The following is a 26,008-nucleotide window of genomic DNA, read 5'->3' on the forward strand; positions in this document are numbered from 1 at the left end:
CTCCCCCACACCAATCCATATCCTAAGCTCCGCCCATGGTCTGCCGCATGTTCCAACATCAAAGTTGTTCGTATCACAGATATGCCAGTCATAACAAGGGAGAAAATCAGTAGTTGGTATGAAATACAGTTTTTCCGGTACCATTGTGAAAACAATTAGAAATATGTTCATTGAATATGCTAGTTGAAAAATCATCAATAAGAATGAAAAATAAAAATGGTATCCACACTGTCTTTTTTATTTCATGAGCTTTCATCTGCACTGTATCAAAACATCTGATATTTGTTAACTGCAGTGATCGCAAATTTCCGTCACCTCGCGTAGTGTAAGAAATTCTGTTGGGAAATATTAATGGTAGTATCGCCAAGGATGCTGTCCATTATCTCGATTGTCTAAAGTCAATGTTGTGCATAAACAAGGCAAAGTCGATGTCTTGGTTTGTTTCTGATTACCTCATTAAGACTAAAGAATATAAGAGTGGGATAATGTAGAAATGCGTAATGCAAGGAGTCAAATATTTATACAGTGACATTCTTCGTAAATATTTGCCTGTGTAATGGGTGAATTTTTACTTGTGAACTCTTATGACTGCTTGCTTATAGCAGACACGAGATTACTTTGAGTTCTTCTTAAGTGTTTGAGAGTTTTAGAGCAGCCTATTGTTAAACATATGTACATAATTTCGTCAGTGTCATTCCAACACAAGTTATCGTACTTTAATGTCTGTTAGATATCAGGTTTAACAGCAGTTGGCCACAACAGTCAAGATTAGGGTCCTTGTGTATGATAACTTTATTGAGAGTGCATATCTATGTGTCATTTTGACAGTATTACACAAACTGCTAAGAAGTACTAACAGCACAACACTAGTATGAACAACCGCGGTAAAACAAAAAACGACGAACAAAAACATGACAGCGACGAGGACTACCAAAGATGATATTGATGTGCTCTTGGTTGGTGTGGCGAGGGTAGGTGTGGAGGGGGGTAAATGGGCGGGGCTTGTGCAAATGAACGGGGACTGTCGCTAACGTTTCCTCTGTTTGGCAGCGTGCACAAGGGAGTCATCATCTTCGAACCTTGTTCCACGAAGACAGTCTTTCAGTTTCCCAAAGAGATGATAGTCACATGGAGCCAGGCCAGGACTGTAAGGTGGGTGTTTCAGTGTTGTCCATCCGAGTTTTGTGATCGCTCCCATGGTTTTTTGACTGACATGTGGCCGTGCATTGTCGTGCAACAGCAAAACATCCTGCTTTTACCGATGTGGTCGGATACGACTCGGTCGAGCTTGAAGTTTCTTCAGTGTCGGCACATAAGCATCAGAATTTATGGTGGTTCCACTTGGCATGATGTCCACAAGCAAGAGTCCTTCGGAATCAAAAATGTTCAAATGTGTGTGAAATCTTATGGGACTTAACTGCTAAGGTCATCATTCCCTAAGCTTACACACTACTTAACCTAAGTTATCCTAAGGACAAACACACCCACCCATGCCCGAGGGAGGACTCGAACTTTCGCCGGGACCAGCCGCACAGTCCATGACTGCAGCGCCTCAAACCGCTCGGCTAATCCCGCGCGGCCCTTTCGGAATCGAAAAACACCGCAGCAATAACTTTTCCAGCAGAAGGTGTGGCTTTGAATTTTTTTTTTTTTTTTTCTTGGGTGAATTTGTATGATGCCACTCCACTGATTGCCTCTTCGTCTATGGTGAAAACTGATGGAGCCGTGTTTCATCGCCTGTCACAGTTCTTCCAAGAAATTCATCTCCACCATTATCGTACTGTTCCAAAAGTTCGCTGCATACTGTTTTTCTTGTTTCTTTGTGAGCTACTGTCAACATCCTGGGAACCCACGTGTCACAACCCCTTTTTAACGCAACACTTTCAGTATTCTGCAAACACTTCCTTCCCCTATCCCAACGTAGCGTGACAATTCGTTCACTGTGATGCAGTTGTCAGCAGTCACCAATTCCTTAACTCTCTGCACATTATCTGAAGTGTGTGCAGTACGAGGTCTGCCGCTGCGAGGACAATCCTCAATATTGCCGTAGCCGCTTTTATCACGTAACCTGCTTGCCCACCGACTAACTGTTCTGCGATCGACAGCAACGTCTCCATACACCTTTTTCAACCTCTTGTGGATGTTTCCCACTGCCTCGTTTTCACAGCACAGGAATTCTATGACAGCACGTTGCTTCTGACGAACGTCAAGTGTAGCAGCCATCTTGAAGAAATGCTGAGACGGCGCCACTACGGGAACAGGTTGAACTAAGTTTGAAAACAAGCGGGAAGGATGTATCTACACACTGTAAAACTGTCACATATGCAGGATGGAAACTGTATTTTTACAAAAATAATATGCATTTCTTTTGGAGTGACCGTCCTACATTTCAGCGATAGCTGCACTACTAACTTTTTTTCGTTTTTAAATAAACCCCTTTTGAATAAGAAGTAATTTTTATTTGTATAATTTGCAATAGTTTGAAACTGCGTGTTGTTATAGAAAATGGGGAAAGAAATCAGTGTTATTTAAGTAACAATGCCGAGAGAAACGAGCAACGAACATGTGGCTTAAGAACTGATACAGCATTGCTGAGACAATAATATCCCTGTTGCAGTGTGCTTTGGTTTAACGTACGTGTGTACGTGCAGTGTTCCAAGACTTGTCCACACCTGGTCTATTTTCTCGCTGTTGTCGCTGGACATCTGATGTATTCTATGAAATAATAAAAGGGGAAGGAAATTATGGTAACAGTAACAAATTTAAAACCTAACAACAATTCAGTCATAATATACAGTACAAACAGAAAGTAGCTGATATGTTGCCTTTGTCTACATGATATACCGTTATCTGCTTGTAGTGCTTGAAAACAAACAAATTAACAAGAAAAATATTCTTAAATCTCAATTTTCACCCTTTAGCACTCACTCTGTGTAATGCCCAAGTTGCGGTTGTTGTTGTTGTGGTCTTCAGTCCAGAGACTGGTTTGATGCAGCTCTCCATGCTACTCTATCCTTTGCAAGCTTCTTCATCTCCCAGTACCTTCTGCAACCTACATCCTTCTGAAACTGTTTAGTGTATTCATCTCTTGGTCTCCCTCTACAATTTTTACCCTCCACGCTGCCCTCCAATACTAAATTGGTGATCCCTTGATGCCTCAGAATATGTCCTACCAACCGATCCCTTCTTCTAGTCAAGTTGTGCCACAAACTTGTCTTCTCTCCAATTCTGTTCAATACCTCCTCTTTAGTTACGTGGTCTACCCTTCTACAGGATTCTTCTCTAGCACTACATTTCGAAAGCTTCTATTCTCTTCTTGTCCTAACTGTTTATCCTCCACGTTTCACTTCCATACATGGCTACACTACATACAAATACTTTCAGAAACGACTTCCTGACACTTAAATCTATACTCGACGTTAACAAATTTCTCTTCTTCAGAAACGCTTTCCTTTCCATTGCCAGTCTACATTTTATATCCTCTCTACTTCGACCATCATCGGTTATTTTGCTCCCCAAATGCAAAACTCATTTACTAATTTAAGCGTCTCATTTCCTAACCTAATTCCCTCAGCATCACCCGATTTAATTCGACTGCATTCCATTATCCTCGTTTTGCTTTTGTTAATGTTCATCTTATACCCTCCTATCAAGACACTGTCCATTCCGTTCGACTGATCTTCCAATTCCTTTTCTGTCTCTGACAGAATTATAATGTCATCGGTGGACCTCAAAGTCTTTATTTCTTCTCCATGGATTTTGCTACTCCGAATTTTTCTTTTGTTTCCTTTAGTGTTTGCTGAATATACAGATTGTTGGTATGACTCCTGATTACAAAATGAGCTCTGAGCAATATTTTAAGCAACTGGAATCAGCAAGAGAGTACTGGTGATTTTTTGTAGTATTCGAACACGTATCACTTTTGGAGAAAAACAGCGAACTGTGTACAGACTATTTAATTAAATATTTGGATTCGATGTATCTTGAAAATGAGTAAGTCAAAATTTTTCAAACTTTGTCCGATTTCTATATTTACTACAGGAAATAATAGGAATAGAAAACCAAAAATCGGTTATTCCAGAAACCGGTTGTTCCAAGCGGTTTTAACAGTCAGGTTAAACTAGCGTGGGAAAAAACCGATACTGCCGAAAACTGATTGTTTCAGGACCGCATCATATGGGTCTGGTATGCTATACATGTATCTATGAACGTACGCCCATTAAAGTGGCCCCATCAAGGAAATAGTGACGTAAGTGACTGAAAAAGAATAAGTGTGGAAGAAGAAAGTGCTGCAGTGCCCGCTGTGAAGAGAAAAAAGACTGCGAGAGTATGGTCGGGTAATATGGTGAGTGTCGGAACAAAAGTTACGTGCAAATAGTGACCGTTCGAGCTTAGCATCAGTAATTGGCTTCGATACCTTCAAAGCCTCCTGACTTCAGCCCTTCATTCCTGTAACAAGTGAGGACCCTTAACGACGACCTGTTTAATTATGAAACTTCCCTGTGAGTAGACTGCTACGGTCGCAGGTTCGAATCCTGCCTCGGGTATGGATGTGTGTGATGTTCTTAGGTTAGTTAGGCTTAAGTAGTTCTAAGTTCTAGGGGACTGATGACCACAGAAGTTAAGTCCCATAGAGTCATTTGAACCATTTGAACCCTGTCAGTATGTTACGAGGGGCGGTTAAAGATTTAATCAGCACTACGAAAAAAGTCTAATTGTTATCATGACATTTGGTGATGGTGTTTGCCGTACTCTGCTTACTCACTCTTCAATGCGACACATTTTCTCCAACGACGAATGCCCCGGTAGAGGCCTTGTTTTTATAAGACTGCATTTCGGCCGTTCAGCAAACACTCCATCTCGGAAACACATAGTCGCCACACTGAAAATGCCTGCAACGCAATGGTTTCTTCAATCGAGGAAACAGGAAGACGTTACTCCGCGCCATGCCAGGAGAATACGAGGGATGAGACAATCCAAAGAAACGCAATGAGGTTGGACGTCGTGGGGCAGCAATACCACCACTCTGCAGTGGAATTTGCACTGATCTGAAACTTCCTGGTAGATAAAAACCGCATGCCGCACCGAGGCTCGACCTCGGGACCTATTCCTTTCGCGGGCAAGTGCTTTGCTAGTCCAACAAGTTTCGCAGGTGAACTTTCGTGGAGTTTGGAGGACAGGAGATGAGGTGCTGATCGAAGTATTACTTTGAGGATGGATCATGCGTCTTGCTTGGGTATCTCAGTTGCTACAGCTACTGCCCGCACAAGGTGAAGGTTCCCAGTTCAGGCCTCAGTCCGGCACACAGTTTTAATCTGCCCGGAACTTTAATATCACCATGGATAGCTTCCTGCGACGCTTCGTCATGAGTACTGTAACCTTGTTAGAAGATTCTGGTAGTATGTTCCTAGTATGTTCCTGCGACTGCCTGCCCTTTATGAGCATGTTCTGCTAGCACGCTGAAAACCGATCCACTGTCCCCTCGATTGTGATACGCTTATGGTTGAGTACCAGGACCTCCACTTCCCATATGATTCCCAGTTCTTCAGAGAGAGATAGCTTGCCACTTCGTTATTCGTGTTTCAGACTTGTTTGACCAAAATTGAAGCGTCTACTTCACCTAACCACTGTGTCAAACGATGCTGTACTGTTACCGTAAACTGCCCGCTAACTCTGCATGGCTTGTCGCAGCTTTGTTCCCCTTCGAAAAGATGAGATGAAATTTCCCCACGATAGGTCTACTACATTTTACCAACGCGATTTCTGGATTTTTATAATGCCTTGGAAGTAAAAAGGACAGTACAAAAATGGTTCAAATGGCTCTGAGCACTATGGGACTCAACTGCTGTGGTCATAAGTCCCCTAGAACTTAGAACTACTTAAACCTAACTAACCTAAGGACATCACACACATCCATGCCCGAGGCAGGATTCGAACCTGCGACCGTAGCGGTCGTGCGGTTCCAGACTGTAGCGCCTTTAACCGCTCGGCCACTCCGGCCGGCTAAAAAGGACAGTACCTCTGATTGACAGACAATAGGTTGTGGCTAGTATGGTCAGCAATGTGGCCACGGCGTACCTTCTTCCGACTACACAGATGAGATGAGGTCCTTCTCTCTGATCTTCATTCAGAACACAACCTTATGACCCATGGCTTCTTGCTCCAGCGAGAGAACGTTCCAGTATGTCGTGCTCTTGATGTACTGATCACAGTGCACCACATTGTAGTTTACTGTGTTTTATCTTCAGACAAGAGGGCAGGGATTAATTTACTTCCATATTTGGTGTCTATTTTACCTCACAATCAGATTAATGAGGTTCGACTTTTAATGTTTAGTTAAACGTCCGACTCGAAGCCAAGAACGCGACGCACTACGAAGGAGTTTTCCGAATGGGACGTAAATCGATGGATGTGATGTACATGTACAAGAACAGACAAACGTATGATTAAAATTTCAGAAAAATGGGATAAGTTATTCAAGAGAAAGAGCTTCACAAATTGATCAATAACATGTTGGTCCACCCCTGGCCCTTACGCAAGCAGTTATTCGGCTTCCCATTAATCGATAAAGTTGTTGCCGCCCGGAGTGGCCGAGCGGTTCTAGGCGCTTCAGTCTGGAACCGCGCGACCGCTACGGTCGCAGGTTCGAATCCTGTCTCGGGCATGGATGTGTGTGATGTCCTTAGGTTAGTTAGGTTTAAGTAGTTCTAAGTTCTGGGGGACTGATGACCTCAGATGTTAAGTTCCATAGTGCTCAGAGCCATTTGAACCTTTTTTTTTTTTTTTTTTTTTTTTTTTTTTTTTTTTTTTTTTTTTTTTGATAAAGTTGTTGGATGTCCTAGTGAGGAATATCGTGCCAATTTCTATCTAACTTGTTTGTTAGAAACGTCATAATCCCGAGGTGGTTGGAGGGCCCTGACTATAATGATCCAAACGTTCTCAAATGGAGAGAGAGCCCGCGAATTTGCTGGCCAAGGTAAGGTTTGACAATCTCGAAGACAAGTAGTAGAAACCTCGCTGTGTGAGGGCGGGCATTATCTTACTAAAACGTCTTTGCTAATCATCGGGTTCAATTAGTTGTGGAATTCGTCAAGAAAGAGAATTCTACTCCAGTCAGTGAGATTCCAGGCCGAAGATGTGTCTGAAGACACCATAGACAGAGACGGGATACCAGCCTGACTATCACCATTCATATGGCCCCGACAGCCAGGGATGATGCTCAGGCGTGCCATTTCTCTTCATAGCAGAACCCCTGTAATTGTTATCCGCGGCACGTTTCTTTGCCCCTAGAGTCAAGTCTTTCTGGATTTACATTTCAGATTGTAGCTGCTCACACACGGTGAATTTCTACTGCTTCTCTTCGTACTATCCAAACCCATCTTGGGCACCAATGTCGCCTGATTTCTCCCCAATTGAGACTGTATGGAACGTTATGGGCAAGACCTAACGCCCCATTTCGACAGAATTAGTCACGATATCGCTCAGGAGAACATCCAACAACTCCCTCAATAGCTGTGGAGCAATACAACAGCTTGCAATAGGCTCAGAGGTGGATCAACGTGTTACAGACGTGCTCAATTTGTGGAGTTCTTTCTCTGCAACGAATCATCCGATTTTCGATAAACTGTTATCATTTATTTGTCTGCACGCATACATCACATCTACCGAACTCTGTCCCATTCAGATAATTGCATCACTCTGTGTTGAATTTTTTTTTTTCTCAGAGTATGTTAGGGAGTAGTGTTTAATATGTTATCATAGAGGCTGGCCGACCCATGTTTACTGTATTCGATCAGCTGGCCGCATGTCTTTGTTGCTATTTTAGGTTTACTCTCCTAACTTACATAAATTATAAGGAAAGTTTAGAATATTTCACCAAATTAACAGAATTTTAAAGGTTGTATGATTGTGTGAATATGCGGATGATCGTCACAGGCATTAGAGGAGAGAGCCTGCTATATTAAGCAAGAATGTCTTTACCTCCTTTCAACGTTTTAGACTTTTTAACGACATTCGTTTCTAATTACACTCCTGGAAATTGAAATAAGAACACCGTGAATTCATTGTCCCAAGAAGGGGAAACTTTATTGACACATTCCTGGGGTCAGATACATCACATGATCACACTGACAGAACCACAGGCACATAGACACAGGCAACAGAGCATGCACAATGTCGGCACTAGTACAGTGTATATCCACCTTTCGCAGCAATGCAGGCTGCTATTCTCCCATGGAGACGATCGTAGAGATGCTGGATGTAGTCCTGTGGAACGGCTTGCCATGCCATTTCCACCTGGCGCCTCAGTTGGACCAGCGTTCGTGCTGGACGTGCAGACCGCGTGAGACGACGCTTCATCCAGTCCCAAACATGCTCAATGGGGGACAGATCCGGAGATCTTGCTGGCCAGGGTAGTTGACTTACACCTTCTAGAGCACGTTGGGTGGCACGGGATGCATGCGGACGTGCATTGTCCTGTTGGAACAGCAAGTTCCCTTGCCGGTCTTGGAATGGTAGAACGATGGGTTCGATGACGTTTTGGATGTACCGTGCACTATTCAGTGTCCCTCGACGATCACCAGTGGTGTACGGCCAGTGTAGGAGATCGCTCCCCACACCGTGATGCCGGGTGTTGGCCCTGTGTGCCTCGGTCGTATGCAGTCCTGATTGTGCCGCTCACCTGCACGGCGCCAAACACGCATACGACCATCATTGGCACCAAGGCAGAAGCGACTCTCATCGCTGAAGACGACACGTCTCCATTCGTCCCTCCATTCACGCCTGTCGCGACACCACTGGAGGCGGGCTGCACGATGTTGGGGCGTGAGCGGAAGACGGCCTAACGGTGTGCGGGACCGTAGCCCAGCTTCATGGAGACGGTTGCGAATGGTCCTCGCCGATACCCCAGGAGCAACAGTGTCCCTAATTTGCTGGGAAGTGGCGGTGCGGTCCCCTACGGCACTGCGTAGGATCCTACGGTCTTGGCGTGCATCCGTGCGTCGCTGCGGTCCGGTCCCAGGTCGACGGGCACGTGCACCTTCCGCCGACCACTGGCGACAACATCGATGTACTGTGGAGACCTCACGCCCCACGTGTTGAGCAATTCGGCGGTACGTCCACCCGGCCTCCCGCATGCCCACTATACGCCCTCGCTCAAAGTCCGTCAACTGCACATACGGTTCACGTCCACGCTGTCGCGGCATGCTACCAGTGTTAAAGACTGCGATGGAGCTCCGTACGCCACGGCAAACTGGCTGACACTGACGGCGGCGGTGCACAAATGCTGCGCAGCTAGCGCATTCGACGGCCAACACCGCGGTTCCTGGTGTGTCCGCTGTGCCGTGCGTGTGATCATTGCTTGTACAGCCCTCTCGCAGTGTCCGGAGCAAGTATGGTGGGTCTGACACACCGGTGTCAATGTGTTCTTTTTTCCATTTCCAGGAGTGTATTTTGATAATGGCACCGATAACCTTGCCAAATTCAGTCTCTCTCCTTTCTCTCTCTCTCTCTCTCTCTCTCTCTCTCTCTCTCATCTACATCTACATGAATACTCTGCAAATCGCATTTAAGTACCTGGCAGAGGGTTCATCGAACCACCTCCACAATTCTCTATTATTCCAATCTCCTATAGTGCGCGGAAAGAATGAACATCTATATCTTTCCGTGCGAGCTCTGATTTCCCTTATTTTACCGTGGTGATCGTTCCTCCCTATGTAGATCGGTGTCAACAAAATATTTTCGCATTCGGAGTAGAAAGTTGATGATTGGAATTTCTCTCTCTCTCTCTCTCTCTCTCTCTCTCTCTCTCTCTCTCTCTTTCTTTCACACACACACACACACACACACACACACACACACACACATACAAGCAAGCATTGGGATGAGCAAGAAATTTTCAGTTTCCTTCCTAACATATAAACAGTGTAGACTACTGCAAACAGCGTACAGAAGCTGTTAACAGTATATCTCGGATGACCGATTTGTTGCAGACGCCAACTACAAGCTGAAGCTGCTGCGAGGTTCTGAGGACGGCAGCGTGGAGTCATGCAACCCCAGCCCCTGCCTCAATGGAGGCCGCTGCCTCAGCAGTGGCAACCGCCACTCCTGCCAGTGTACCAGCCACTACACAGGTACACGGTTCACAGCCATGTCCAGCCCTTACAGTAACACCTCGCGACAACCGGAAGTAAATAAACCTCAAACCTAAACTAGAACTAACCTTTATTACAACAAATGCACCATAGCCATTTAACTTTAATAAAACACCAGCAAAAATCGTTCTGCCAGGAATGGAAGCTTCTACATGAGCCTTAGAAAGCCAAAAATGAACCAAAATCATTGTTAATCTTTTCATATTTTTGGGCCACAGGCCTGTCATACCGTTTGACTGATTTTATACCTTCATCAACTGTACTATATAACCAAAGAGATTGGTGTATACACTGCGACTCTGTCACATGGCATTTGGTATGTATTTGTTTAGAAACAAGCACGCTTGATATAGTCTTATGTTACCTCCTTCACCTTTCTGTCCCCCTCCCCACTTCCCTACCCCACGCTTCCCTTAGCTGGTGCTAATTTTTAATCCTGAATAGAGTTTTGTGCTTATCCATTAGTTCCACCTTGTGTAATTACTACTTCTCTTTTATAATCCTATAACACACACACACACAAACACACACACACACACACACCTCATTCCACATTTACAAACATCCGATTTTTACATGAATTGTACATTTAACACCTTATATTTCATGCATTCTATCTCTTCTACAATATACTGGTTATGACATATAATGTCTGAATGGCAAACTTCCGTAATTTTCTGTACCATATTTCTGTGTAACACATGGACCCACTTTATAACAAGATTAGACAGGTGTGTTCTGTCATAATTATAATTGTTCTACGCTGTACTGACGTATGGGTGTTTCTTATTTAAACCAGTTTATGATGTAGGTCACTCCTTTCGGCATGCTGTCATATTTTCGCGCTACCAATCAACCAATAACTTCGATAGTATATTTCCAGATCATTTCCACTGCTGATGTATCTACTGTATTGATGTTCATGCTAAGGCTTAATTGTTTTATGGCTGGAAAATATGTTTCTTACTTGTCTGCCATACATTTCCGTGATTTAGTATTTACCTACATGCTGGAACACCCAATTCAATAGATCTTGATGACTTCACTTAAACAATTGTAATTATATCCAATAGGTAAGTAGTATTATTTCGATTAGTTTTAACCTAACATTGGAGTGGAAAACTTATATTAGATTCTGATCCTTCTCACTTTCTACACATTTGTACAAATTTTTTTTCAGTGTTGTACTTGATCATGTCTTAAGGCCAAAATCATGATAGTAATATAAAATGAAATTATACTGTCAAATGGCAGTAAAATCATTCAAACAAAAACATTATAATATTAACTTAAAATGCCAGAATTATAAAAACATAAAGCATAAAACAATATGAACCAAAGTCAAACAGTGAAGGAAAATAAAGATCATTAGCAAAGTCATAAACATTAAATAATACTAACATTGAAGGTAAACTAGCAACAGAAGTACAAAAAATTAACAAACATCAGCCTGAATTCGTTCATGTTGATAATCTCAACCTAAAATTAAAAGTAAAACAGGAACAAATCTCTCCATAAAAGATAATAAACTCAATCTTGGACATCAACAATAGAAGATGATCATTAAAATCAGAATCATAAACACAAAAAAATGGTTTGATAAGGATATAAGTAAATACAAACTGTAGCAGTAAGCATTAAACAACAAATACAAAACCTAAATCAGACTAAAAGAAAAATAATCAATACACATTTATATCTAATTATATTTAAATCAACATATGAATAAATACAAATGATAAAAACAAAACTAGACAGAATTATTAGAGAATGAACCAATCTTTAAGAATTATTTAATAAACATAGAGGAATTAAGTACATAGTTACAAATATTATTTTAAAATAAAGATAGCCAAAAGAATTAAGGAAATCATTACCATGAGAACAAACTGTTCAAATCAAAATTGAATGAAGCTCAGAACAATATAAAAAGATGTGTGTTATCTATTAAATTATTTCACACCACAGTTTTTATATTGGTATGTAAGCTGTTGTAAACAACTTCAGGTCACCTGAGCAATATCTGAAGACTGAAACCAGTTGTGATTAAAAATTATTTATCAGTATGTCTTGTTGATTGAAATATGACTTTGTTTTCAAATATTTAAGAGACATTGGGCACAAAACGCGTAAGATATCTGTACTCAGCACACACTGATCTTCCTGCATTAAACATTTTTAACATGAATGCATATAATCAGTTCTTCTGGATCAGTGAGCTCTGCGAGGGAAATGGTTGCTATGTATGCGTTTCACATGTGGCTGAACGCTTCCTGTTTCCTTAAATAACGTAACTATCCGGCGACTGGTCCCGACACGTGGATGATGTCGTCCAGGATACCGAGCAGCATACATAGCACACGCCCGTTGGACATTTTGATCACAATAGACATACATCAACACGATATCGACCTTTTCCGCAGTTGTTAAACGGTCCATTTTAACACGGGTAATGTATCACGAAGCAAATACCGTCCGCACTGGCGGAATATTACGTGATACCACGTACTTTTACGTTTGTAACTATTATAGCGCCCTCTATCAGAAAGCGAAAAAGTGGTCCAATTAAAACTTTCATATCTCTTTATGTACTACACGAATATGTAAAAAAAGAAATTGGGGGTTCCTATTTAAAAGAACGCAGTTGATATCCGTTTGACCTATGGCAGCGCCATCTAGCGGGCCAACCATAGCGGCATCTGGTTTCGCCCTTCAAGCTAGACAAGTTTCGTTCTTTGTAGTGTTTTCGATTAACGCTTATTTCGTGAGATATTTGGCCCGGTCACGATCACTGGACCACCCTGTATACGTTTCTGTAATAGTGCAGCGGCTCCTAGACGTTTGTTTCAGTGCGGGTGTTCTAATATTTCCCGAACTCCTATGAGAATCAATAATATGAGATTAGTGGGTTAATGGATGCTGTATTGGAGCATGTGATAAGTTGGTTACTTGAGTCGGCCAGGGACCTTGTATGGATGACGAAAGCGGCCAAGGTAACTGCTCATGGCCGGCCAGTGTGACCGAGCGGTTCTAGGCACTACAGTCTGGAACCGCGCGACCGTTACGGTCGCAAGTTCGAATCCTGCCGCGGGCGTGGATGTGTGTGATGTCATTAGGATAGTTAGGTTTAAGTAGTTTTAAGTTCTAGGCGACTGATGACCCCAGAAGGCTCAAATGGCTCTGAGTACTAAGGGACTAAACATCTGAGGTCATCAGTCCCCTAGAACGTAGAACTAATTAAACCTAACTAACGTAAGGACATCACACACATCCATGCCCGAGGCAGGATTCGAACCTGCGACCGTAGCAGCAACGCTTGGCTACACCGGACGACCGAGCGAGGTGGCGCAGTGATTAGACACTGGGCTCGCGTTCGGGAGGACGACGGTTCAAGCCCGCGTCCGGCCATCCGGATTTAGATTTTCCGTGATTTCCAATAAATCACTCCAGGCAAATGCCGGGATGGTTCCTCTGAAAGGGCACGGCCGACTTCCTTCCCCATCCTTCCCTAATCCTATGAGACCGATGACCTCGCTGTCCCGTCTCCTTCCCCAAACAACCCAGCCCAACCCAACCCACACCATTTTTTTTAACTGCTCACGAGAAGCAGTAAATCCGGACCCGACTTCATTTGCGCCACAAATTTTGAACGTTCGTCATTGCAATACCACAGTGCCCTGTACAGCTGGAAGTCACAGATTCCGACCCATCCCTCCATTTTCTTGCCTCATTCTCTGTTTCATACACAGAGGTCGTGTAAATGTACGTGCTGGCCTGTGTTGCCTGAGTGTGTTTACGTGGTGCGCAGGCATGTTCTGCGCGCTGACGCTGTGCGAGCTGGAGCCGTGCCTGCACGGGCAGTGCCGGCTGACGGAGACGGGGTACGCGTGCCACTGCCAGCCCGGCTTCACGGGCGCCACCTGCGACCGCAAGCAGCGGCCGTGCGCCGACAACCCGTGCGAGGGCCGCGGCGAGTGCCTGGAGCGCGGAGACGCCTTCCACTGCCGCTGCCACGCCTGGTGGGAAGGTCAGCCGCGGCTGCAGCCCCTCACTCCACACAAGCAGCGCCCACTCGCCGCACGAACTACACATTGATGTTGCCAAAAGCCGAGAAGCGATTCTTCTTGGTGTTTTAGTTCTCTGGGGCACTCTGGGATGCTCTCTGGGGTACTCTGGGATTCTCTCTGGTGCACTCTGGGATGCTATCTTTATCTCATTTTCATTCTTTGTCTTCATTCTCTGATTATCTATCTATTATTTTTAGATCCTTTATTTCTTATTTTTAATTTTATTCTTCATTATAAAGTTGCGAAGCATCCTTATCTATCTCGTGAGATTTTTTTTTTTAAGTTTATCTCCAGATTAATTTTAAACTCTTATCTTTTAGATCTCTAAATTAATTATTTATTAATTATCATTTCTGTGTGGGTTGCAGGGGTTACGACCTCTGGGGAGGTGGGTGGGTGGTTATGCATGGCTGTGTTGGCCGCCTTATAGGCGGGTGACCTTGAACCGGACTTTGCCGCAGCACGAGGCGCCTGGCGGATCGCGCTAAGTTTTAACTAAGGACGATCCGCTGGAAAGACCCGCTTCCGGAGCCGCCATTGCGGTTTATCAGCGCGCTACTTCCGGTGCCGCGCCCAGTTGGGCGGCCCTTATCACTAACAACATCCGTTCTGGGGTACTCTGGGATTTATTTTTACCGAGCTTTTATCATGTTACATACTCTAACAACCCTGCCACAACAAAGGTCAAAAATTAATTATAATTCTAGTGTTGCTCACGCTGCTAAATATTGCATTTTCGGGCAACAACAAAGTTATATTATGTGGCAGGTATCATTAGGGCACAGTTAATAAAGTCATTTCATGAAATAATGGAGAAACTAGGAACTCATCTTTTCGTGTTTCCCACGCTGGTCTCGTTGTGAACTCATGGCTCAATCGTCGAAAATCTAGGTAGTGATGATTCCAAGCTCGGATGCAAAGAGGCCTAGGTTTTATTCTACGATATTCAAAAGTTTTATAGATGCTTATATAAGAATATACAGCCCACAGTTGCAGGTTAACTTTATCGTTTACCTAGGTTTCAACGTTAGTAATAACGTCTTCTTCAGAACCTTTTTTTTGTTTTTTTTTTCTTTATTGTATTTCAGTTCCCAATTGGGATGGGCCGGCAGCAGCATATGCGCTGCTCTTCAGCCGAAAGACATAGAACAAACAATAGAAGACATTTAAAAATAACAAAGGAGAGAATATGGTGAACGTAGATATAAAAAAGAGGGAACATCATGGAAGGCAATAGACAAAAAACGGTGTGACCGTAAAATGGAGATAAAAAACTGTTAAAACTGTTTAAAAGTAGCACACACAAAAAGCCACACACTGCGACAATTAAAAGAACACAAGGCACAGTATAACTGGAGCATAAAAGGTATCGACGGATGGCGTAGCACATAACAAACACTGACGGCGAACCTCAAGGCAGTACACAATTAAAATCACACCTCTTGACGCACAGGAGAAACAGCACTAAACACAACAGTGATGTGGCACACTGACGATGATCAAAACGGAGGATCTGCCAGGAGCAAGGAGATGAGGGAGACCGGAAGAAGGGAAGGAGGGAGGGAGGGGGGAGGGAGGGGAAGAGAGGGGGGAGATGAGCAGCAAAACGGAGGATCTGCAAGGAGCAAGGAGATGAGGGAGACCGGAAGAAGGGAAGGAGGGAGGGAGGGAGGAGGGAGGGGAAGAGAGGGAGGAGATGAGCAGGGGGCGCGCTGAAGAGGGCCAGGTAGGGAGGGATGTGGGAAGGAAATAGGCAAGTATGGGGTGCAGGGGCAGGGTCTCAGGGGAGGGGGGGGGGGGAAGGAGGAAAATCCGCTCTGGGATGAGGAGGGAAGAGGAAAAAAGGGGGCCCTGCGGAGGGGGGGGGGGGGGGGGAACAAGGCCAGGTTATAGTTGGGAGGAAGGGTAGATGTCACTTCAGAACCTGCAACAAGTTAATATTATAATGTGCTAGTAAATTATATTAGATATGGTCATCCTATACGATGCAACGTATAATACTTACATAAATTATTATTTAAATGTTTGCCTAAAACAGGCCACGTCCTAAGTCAACTTCATAAAACTTGATGCATAACCGTAAGGTTTTGTCACTTCTATTAAAGCAACTGTAGAAATTCACTTTAAGCCCATTGTATGGGCCTCGTCGTGTGACTAGAGACTGCGGACCGCGAGGGCTTCGCGGTCTGCCTCACAGAGGGCGGCGCGCATGCGCGAGACGTATAGAGTCAAACTTATTACGCACGCGTCAGATAACATTTTTGCTATGAATTAATTCTATATTTTACTATTGTAAGTTAGTTACAATATCCAACATGACTACGTTTTACATTCTGCTACAGAGTTTTCTAAACTGACCAACAAATCTCGTATGAACTCTGTAGGAAAGGATCTATTATTACAGAAACTGTGAGGTCACATGCATTATGAATTATTGTAAACCTAGTATAGGTTGGAAGCCTTCGAAGTATGCCCTATTTTTTAGACACAGTTGATCGTTCAGTAAATTGCCTCTATCTGTAATTAGGTGTGCATAAATTTGTAGTTCCTCAAGCGTGTCGAGTCTATAGCCCTTAACTTCATGATGTAGTAGCTCTATGTCACGTAAAGGTTTAGGTGTATGAGCCATTTGCATCAGATGTTCTGCAAAGGCTGACCCCCGTGTTCCTACGCCCTTTATTGGAAGATGTTCTTTAAACCTTACTGCTATAGCTCTGCCTGTTTGACCTATGTAATAACATGGGCAATCATCACACATAATCTTATATACGTCTGATTTCGCTGACTTGTCACCGTCTTTCTCAAGAGAGTGAACCAAATTTTGCTTTAAACTATTACTCGTCGAGTAGGAAATTTTAAAACCTGAATTTTTCAACAGGCGCCCTATCTTGTAGGAGACATTACCTATATAAGGAACCGACAACCATTTCTTGGTCTGATCTTGGGTTTGAGTATTTGTGTTTACTAAAGTCGTTGTCCTTTTTCGCGTTTTCTTATGATGTTAAAAATTATCTTATAGATGCGTTTCATAAACAATTCTTGAATATTACACTTTTGCAAGTTAGCACAAACGTGATGTAAAAAAAAATCAGCACTCCTAATTTAAGTTACACTTCTTTTTTATTATTTTTGTAGCAATATCACTTCACAATATAAAACATAATTGAAAATATCTTCTTCACTGTTAAAGTTCGCATTTCATAAACTGACTACAATTTGCGTCTTTTCAACATGACGACCAAGACTTGACTCTCCCATAACCGCTTACGCGGCCAAAAATCAGAGTTACAAGTACGACAAAGATCGTAGTGACAAAAGAAAGAATACACATAAGGATAATATCATTGCAATATAAACATATCGATGTATCAAAGTACCTGTACATTAATGAAATCAAATCTGAATGTTGTCTCAGAAATATGTTAACTACTTTACAGAAACACAGTAGAATATTGCTGGTATCGAGAGGTTGAGGTGAGGTGCCGTAATGGTTACGTAATTCAAGTACCATTAAAATACCCATCTTCAGCAATCATTTAATTTATTGTTGTGCTCATAGAATTCCTTTAGGTGTTTTTGAAGATTTAGCCTTGATTTTTATCTGGTTGTCAGCACGTCCCTGTTGTGCTACAGATCTTTTTTAAATAGGGTTGGAGTCCCTCCACGCCCACACCGCCATGATGGCCAACACAAAAGGTCTACTGCCATCTCTGCATAAGGGTTAGTTTTCATTGAAGTGCATGCCAAATTCAGAATAGCTCAGAACCACAAGACTGGCTAAGTTTGCCGGTCGTTGTCGCCGAGAGGTTCTACATCTACATTTACATTCATACTCCGCAAGGCAACTGACGGTGTGTGGCGGAGGGTACCTTGAGTACCCCCATCGGTTCTCCCTTCTATTATAGTCTCGTGTTGCTCGTGGAAAGAAAGATTGTCGGTATGCCTCTGTGTCGGCTCTAATCTCTCTGATTTTATCCTCATGGTCTCTTCGCGAGATATACGTAGGAGGGAGCAATATACTGTTTGACTCCTCGGTGGAGGTATGTTCTCGAAACTTCAACAAAAGCCCGTACCGAGCTACTGAGCGTCACTCCTGCAGAGTCTTCCACTGGAGTCTATCTATCATCTCCGTAACGCTTTTGCGATTACTAAATGATCCTGTAACGAAGCGCGCTGCTCTCCGTTGCATCTTCTCTATCTCTTCTATCGACCCTATCTGGTACGGATCCCACACTGCTGAGCAGTATTCAAGGAGTGGACGAACAAGCGTACTGTAACCTACTTCCTTTGTTTTCGGATTGCATATCCTTAGGATTCTCCCAATTAATCTCGGTCTGGCATCTGCTTTACCGACGATCAACTTTATATGATCATTCCATTTTAAATCACTCCTAATCCGTACTCCCAGATAATTTATGGAATTAACTACTTCCAGTTGCTGACCTGCTATGTTATAGCTAAATGATAAGGGATCTTTCTTTCTATGTATTCGCAGCACATTATACTTGTCTTCATTGAGATTCAGTTGCCATTCCGTGCACCATGCGTCAATTCGCTGCAGATCCTCCAGCATTTCAGTACAATTTTCCATTGTTACAACCTCTCGATATACCACAGCATCATTCGCAAAAAGCCTCAGTGAACTTCCGATGTCATCCACAAGGTCATTTACGTATATTGTGAATAGCAACGGTCCTACGACACTCCCCTGAGGCACACCTGAAATCACTCTTACTTTGGAAGACTTCTCTCCATTGAGAATGACATGCAGCGTTGTGTTATCTAGGAACTCTTCAATCCAATCACACAATTTGTCTGATAGTCCATATGCTCTTACTTTGTTCATTAAACGACTGTAGGGAACTGTATCGAACGCCTTGCGGATGTCGAGAAACACGGCATCTATCTGGGAACCCGTGTCTATGGCCTTCTGAGTCTCGTGGACGAATAGCGCGAGCTGGGTTTCACACGATCATCTTTTTCGAAATCCATGCTGATTCCTACAGAGTAGATTTCTAGTCTCCAGAAAAGGTTCTAGGCGTTTCAGTCTGGAACCGCGCTACTAGTACGGTCGCAGGCTCGAATCCTGCCTCGGGCATGGATGTGTGTGATGTCCATAGGTCAGTTAGGTTTAAGTAGTTCTAAGTCTAGGGGACTGATGACCTTAGATGTTAAGTCCCCGTAGTGCTTAGAGCCGTTTGAACCATTTGGCTAAGTTTCATTGAAGCTCGAAATTTAGTGCGGACGTCAATGCGATATGCGTTTAATAGTTTCCACAGTCCACCCGGTTGGCCGTGCGGTCTAACGCACGCCTTTCCGGGCGGGAAGGAGCGCCTGGTCCTCGGCACGAGGTCCGGTGAACCGGCCAGTCTGTGGATGGTTTTTAGGCGGTTTTCCATCTGCCTCGGCTGGTTCCCCTTATTCCGATTCAGTTAAACTATGTCGGCGATTGCTGCGCAAAAAAGTTCTCCACGTACACGTACACCACCATTACTCTACCACACAAACATAGGGGTTACACTCATCTGGTGTGAGACGTTCCCTGGGGAGTCCGCCGGGGGCCGAACCGCACAATAACCCTGAGTTCGGTGTGGGGCGGCAGAGGGGTGAAGTGCACTGCTGTAGTCTTCGTGGGTTTGTGGACCACTGCGGCTGCGGCGGGGACGGAGCCTGTGCATCGTTTCTAGGTCCCTGGTTCACATTCCATACAATACAATACAACACAATAGTTTCCACATTGAAACATTGTCTCAAAATATGGTAGAAAACCCAAAGAGATTCTGGTCGTATGTAGCTACAGTCAATACCGTCATTGCGTGATAGCGATGGAAATATTACCGATGATGGTGCCACTAAAGCGGAGTTACTAAACACAGTTTTCCGTAATTTCTTCACGAAAGAAGACGAAGTAAATATTCCATAATTCGAAGCCAGAACAGCCGTTAGCATAATTGACATAAAAGTAGATTTCTTAGGTGTTGGGAAACAACTCAAATCATTTGAGAAAGACAAGTCTCCCGATCCAGATGGTATACCAATCAGGTTCCTTTCAGAATATTCAAACACAATAGCGCCTTTCTTAGCAATCATACATAACCGCTCACGTGACGAAAGGTCTGTTCCTAAAGACTGGAATGTAGCACAGGTCACACCAATAGTCAAGAAACGAAATAGAAGTAACCCATTGAATTACAGACCCATATCACTGACCTCGATTTGGAGCATATACTGTACTCGAATATTATGAATCACCTTGAAGAAAACGACTTTTTGATACATAACCAACACGGATTCAGAAAATATCGTTCTTGTGCATCGCAGCTAGCTCTTTATTCCCATAAGGTAATGAGTGCTGTCGACAAGAGATCTCAGATCGATTCCATATTCCTAGATTTCCAGAGGGCTTTTGATATCGTTCCTCACAAGCGACTATTAATCAAATTGCGTGCATATGGAATCTCGTCGTCAGTTGTGTGACTGGAATCGTGATTTCCTCTCAGAGAGGTCACAGTTCGTACTGATAGACGGTAAATGATCGAGTAGAACAGAAATATCTGACGTTCCGCAAGGTAGTGTCATAGGCCCTCTCCTGTTCCTGATTTATGTAAATGATCTAGCTGATAATCTGAGCAGCCCCCTTAGATTGTTTGCAGATGACGCTGTGATTTATCGTCTCGTAAAATCATCAGACGATCAATTCCAATTACAAAATGATCCAGAGAGGATTTCTGTATGGTGCAAAAAGTGGCAATTGGCACTAAACAAAGAAAAGTGCAAGGTCATCCACATGAATACTAAAAGAAATCCGATAAATTTTGGGTATACGATAAATCGCACAAGTCTAAGGGGTGTCAATTCGACTAAATACCTAGGAATTACAATTACGAGCAACTTAAATTGGAAAGACCACATAGATACTATTGTGAGGAAGGCGAAACAAAGACTGCGCTTTGTTGGCAGAACACTTAGAAGATGCGACAAACCCACTAGATAGACAGCCTACATTACACTTGTCTGTCCTCTGCTGGAATATTGCTGCGCAGTGTGGGATCCTTAACAGGTAGGATTGACGGGGGACATCGAAAACGTGCAAAGAAGGGCAGCTCGCTTCGTGTTATTGCGCAGTAGGGGTGAGAGTGTCACTGATATTGTACGCTAGCTGAGGTGGTAGTCACTGTAACAAAGGCGGTCTTCTTTGCGGCAAGCTCTATTTACGAAATTTCAATCACCAACTTTCTCTTCCGAATGCGAAAATATTTTCTTGACACCCACCTACGTAGGGAGAAATGATCATCATAATAAAATAAGAGAAATCAAAGCTCGAACGGAAAGATTTAGGTGTTCCTTTTTCCCATGCGCGATTCGAGAGTGGAATGGTAGAGAAGTAGTATGAAAATGTTTCGATGACACCCTGTGCCAGACACTTAAGTGTGAATTGAAGAGTAACCATGCAGATGTAGATGTAGAGGTCTCACAGGATGTGGTCACTGCGATGTTTGCGTACTTCTGATCAAGGTTAGCCATTAATACACGCCCATCTGGATATAGACTGGGTGGAAAGATGAACGAAGGGTAGTGGTTTGAAAGGCAGAGGGAAAAAAGTGCTGACGCAAGAATCAAGGGAAAAAAACGTCTGAGATAGTTGGGTCGGGTTGTAAGAGCAGTAGCGATTTTCTTGCTGCCTGCGACAGGTCTGCAAGGGTAGGCTTTGTTAGTAACGCAGGTCGACACCTTTGCCGTTGTGCGTTGGTGTTACTCGACTGCTGCTGCTAGGTGACGGTTTTGATTTCTCGGTCAGCGTCAACATACCTGTAACTGTAGGGTAATGTTGGCGGTTTGTTTGTGCTTCAGTGTGCGAGCTTGTCGGTTTTCCTGCTGTAGCCTGTTGATCGGCTTAGATAGCAGCGGGTATAGTCAGTCAACGTTGCTGATATGCAGGGGCTTGCCGATGTTGTCGCTTATGGGTGTATATTAGCTTGCCATAGGTGGTTATGCCCTAGCTAGAAGTGTCTTTGGACGCTGATGCTGCCACCTATAGTTGTGATCGTAGGTTCCCAGAGTAAGGATGAAAGGATTATTCGAGTATCTCGAAGTCCTGTACAGTCGTGTGGTGTGTTTTTAGAATACTTCCTTGAGGATCTCAAGGTGGTATTCATTGTGAAGATCAACGGGGCGTGTGTAGCGTGGAGCGTTGTTAGTGCTGCGTAGCACTTTGTTCTGTATGATCTGCAGGCCGCGCAGACGTGTAGGAGCGGCGTATCCCAGAACGGGAGCTGCATACGTCATCAGAGGTCTAATCTGTGTCATCTATATGGACCTCGAGACCTTCCTATTCAGTGTACTCTCCTTGTTGAGCACTGGGTAGAGTTGTTTGAGCCTATTGTGTTTTCTGTTGGCAAAATATTCGATGTGGTCCCCACATGTAAGTTTCCGGTCCAGCCAGACACCGAGATTTCTGACTGCTCTCGGAAACGTATTGGACGTGCATGTTGTGTTACCTGTCGACAGTGTTGATGTTTGCGCAGTAGCTTCGGTCTGCCTGTGAACAGAACTGTTTCGCACTTGGCAACGTTTACTTTAATACGCCATTATTCCAACCAAGGCTTGGCAGTTCTGAGTGCTGTCTGTATTGGTGAATTTATGTTCAGTGGTTTCCAATCCTGCGCAAGGATGGCTCTGTCATCCACGTAGATGGCTAACGTCATGTTTTGTTTTGCTGGATAGTCATTAACGTAGAGGTTGAACAAGATGGGCCCCAGGATGCTTTCCTGGGGCACTCCAGCTTGGATACCGGGATGTGTCGATTGTTTGCTCTGCACGTCAGTGTTGGCTCTGAGCACTATGGGACTTAACATCTATGGTCATCAGTCCCCTAGAACTTAGAACTAATTAAACCTAACTAACCTAAGGACATCACACAACACCCAGTCATCACGAGGCAGAGAAAATCCCTGACCCCGCCGGGAATCGAACCCGTGAACCCGGGCGTGGGAAGCGAGAACGCTACCGCACGCACGTCAGTGTTAAAATATCTCTTTGTGAGATATGAGTGTATGAGACGTACTAGTCCGTCGGGGAAACCAGCATCGCTCTGTTTGCATATAAGGCCATTGTGCCAGAGACGGTCGAAAGCTTTTTCGATATCCAGGAACACGGCCCCTGTGGCCTGGTTTCTTGTCTTAGCCGTGTGTAATATGTTCGACTACACGGAAGAGTTGTGTTGTTGAGTTATGATTCCTAAAGCCGAACTGCTCCGGTCTTAGGGTGTCATTGGCAATGCAGAGCCTACTGACGTGCTTTTGTATTACGTTCTCAACAGTCTTGCTGAGCGAGCACAGCAGAATTATGGGTCGGCAACGTTTCAAGATACCATTCGTTATGTGTGCAAGGTGTTCTACGGCTCTATGAACTCGTGGAGGACACGGTTTTGAATGCCATCGGGCCCAGGGGCTTTCCTAGAATTGACATGTTTGATAACCCAAGTAATATCGTTTGTACTAGTACGTCTGATTTCGTCGCTCGTGTGCTGGGCTACAAGTTGTGTAACTCGTCCGTTTCAAGTGTAAGTACTGGGTCTGAAGAGCAAGATTCGGCATGAAAGACGCTGCAAGTGTTGTGGCCATAAGCTCTGCTTTCCCCTTCTCGGAGTAAGGTGGGCCGTCTGGTCCTTGTAGAGCGGGATGTGCTACAGAGGAGACGGCGTGCCTTATAACACCAGCTGATATTGGGAAGAATACTACCTCATCCGTAAGACAATGAGGACGTGCTGACAATCAGATAAAAGCATCTGCAGAAATGCTATGAGCGCACAAAAATAAATCACGTGATGACTAAAATGGGCGAGTAGTCTGATACGTGTCCTGCAAAAATAAAAATAAACAAGTAGCCGTGTCTGATAAGGTGTTTCAAAGTCATTGCGACAACCGCCTAGGAGTGATAGATCAAGTCATGCGGTACAACTTTTGTTAGAGACGAAATGTTCGCTGATGCTTTCCGACGACGCTAGGTGTCTTATAGAATTGATTAAGTCATTATACCCTTGAGAGGCAGCAGGACGTAGGCAATCTGAGGGGTTCATACACAATATCTGTTGCCTATAAACCAGTCATCTGTACCATGTGCAAACACATTGGCCCATCTTTTAAAATACACTCTAAGAGGAAAAAAAGGCGGCCGCTGTGATCGAGTGGTTCTAGGCACTTCAGTCCGGAACTGCGCTGTTGCTACGGTCGCAGGTTCGAATCCTGCCTCGGGCATGGATGTGTGTGATGTACTTAGATTAGTTAGGTTTAAGTAGTTCTAAGTCTGACGACCTCAGATGTTAAGTCCCATAGTGCTCAGACCCATTTGAACCATTTTGAACAAAAAGAAAAGCACACGCCATGAATGAATAGTCCAAATGGAAAGAAATCGATCGATACACAATTTCAGAAAAACTGGATTATTTATTCAAGAGAAAGAGCTTTGGTGGGCCCTGCCCGTAGTGCTCTAAATGTTCTCAATAGGGGAGAGATCCGGTGAACTTGGTGGTCGAGGTATGGTTTGGCAAGCACGAAAACAATCATTATAAACTCTCGCCATGTGCGGGCGGGCATTATCTTGCTGGAATGTAAGCCCAGGATGACTTGCAATGAAGGGCAACAAAACGATGTGTAGACTATCGTCGACCCACTGCTGTGTTGTAAGGGTATCGCGATGACAACCAAAGGGGTCCCGCTATGAAAAGAAATGGGCTGGTTGCCGGGCCATATGGCGGGCGACAGTCAAACATCTACATCTACATGATTACTCTGCTATTTACATTAAAGTGCCTGGCAGAGGGTTCAATGAACCACCTTCAAGCTGACTCTCTACCGTTCCGCTCTCGAACGGCACGCTGGAAAAACGAGCACTTAAATTTTTCTGTGCGAGCCCTGATTTGTCTTATTTATCGTGATGATCATTTCTCCCTATGTAGGTGGGTGCCAACAGAATGTTTTCGCAATCGGAGGAGAAAACTGGTGATTGAAATATCATGAGAAGATCCCGTCGCAACAAAAAACGCCTCTGTTTTAATGATTGCTACTCTAATTCACGTATCATGTCTGTGACACTGTCTCCCCTGTTTCACGATAATACAAAACGAGCTGCTCTTCTTTGTTCTTTTTCGATGTCGTCCGTTAGTCCCACCTGATGCGGATCCCACACCGCACAGCAATACTCGAGAACAGGGCGGACAAGCGTGGTGTAAGCAGTCTCTTTAGTAGACCTGTTGCACCTTCTAAGTGTTCTGCCAATGAATCGCAGTCTTTGGTTTGCTCTACCCACAATATTATCTATGTGATCGTTCCAATTTAGGTTATTTGTAATTGTAATCCCTAAGTATTTAGTTGACTTTACAGCTTCAGATTTCTGTGACTTATCGCGTAATCGAAATTTTGCTGATTTCTTTTAGTAGTTGTGTGAATAACTTCACACTTTTGCTTTTTCAGGGTCAATTGCCACTTTTCGCACCATACTGATATCTTATCTAAATCGTTTTGCAAGTCGTTTTGATCATCTCATGACTTTAGAAGACTGTAAATGACAGTATCATCTGCAAACAATCTAAGACGGCTACTCAGATTGTCTCCTATCTCGTTAATATAGATCAGGAACAATAGAGGGCCTATAACACTTCCTTGGGGAACGCCGGATATTACTTCTGTTTTACTCGATGACTTTCCGTCTGTTACTATGAACTGACACCATTCTGACAGGAAATCACGAATCCAGTGGCACAACTTAGGCGATACTCCGTTGGCACGCAGT

General features: G+C 43.9%; 1 protein-coding gene across 1 annotated transcript in view; it reads left to right on the top strand.

Annotated features, from left to right (window-relative positions):
* Positions 1-26,008, top strand: part of LOC126474735 (uncharacterized) — a 575,439-nt gene that overhangs the window by 371,451 nt on the left and 177,980 nt on the right. Inside the window, exons 17-18 of the mRNA XM_050102214.1 lie at positions 9,990-10,130; positions 13,960-14,178. Coding sequence (XP_049958171.1) covers positions 9,990-10,130; positions 13,960-14,178 — 360 coding nt within the window. The remainder of the gene's footprint in view (positions 1-9,989; positions 10,131-13,959; positions 14,179-26,008) is intronic.

This window comes from Schistocerca serialis, chromosome 4, assembly GCF_023864345.2.
Source record: "Schistocerca serialis cubense isolate TAMUIC-IGC-003099 chromosome 4, iqSchSeri2.2, whole genome shotgun sequence".
NCBI classification, from domain to species: Eukaryota; Metazoa; Arthropoda; class Insecta; order Orthoptera; family Acrididae; genus Schistocerca; species Schistocerca serialis.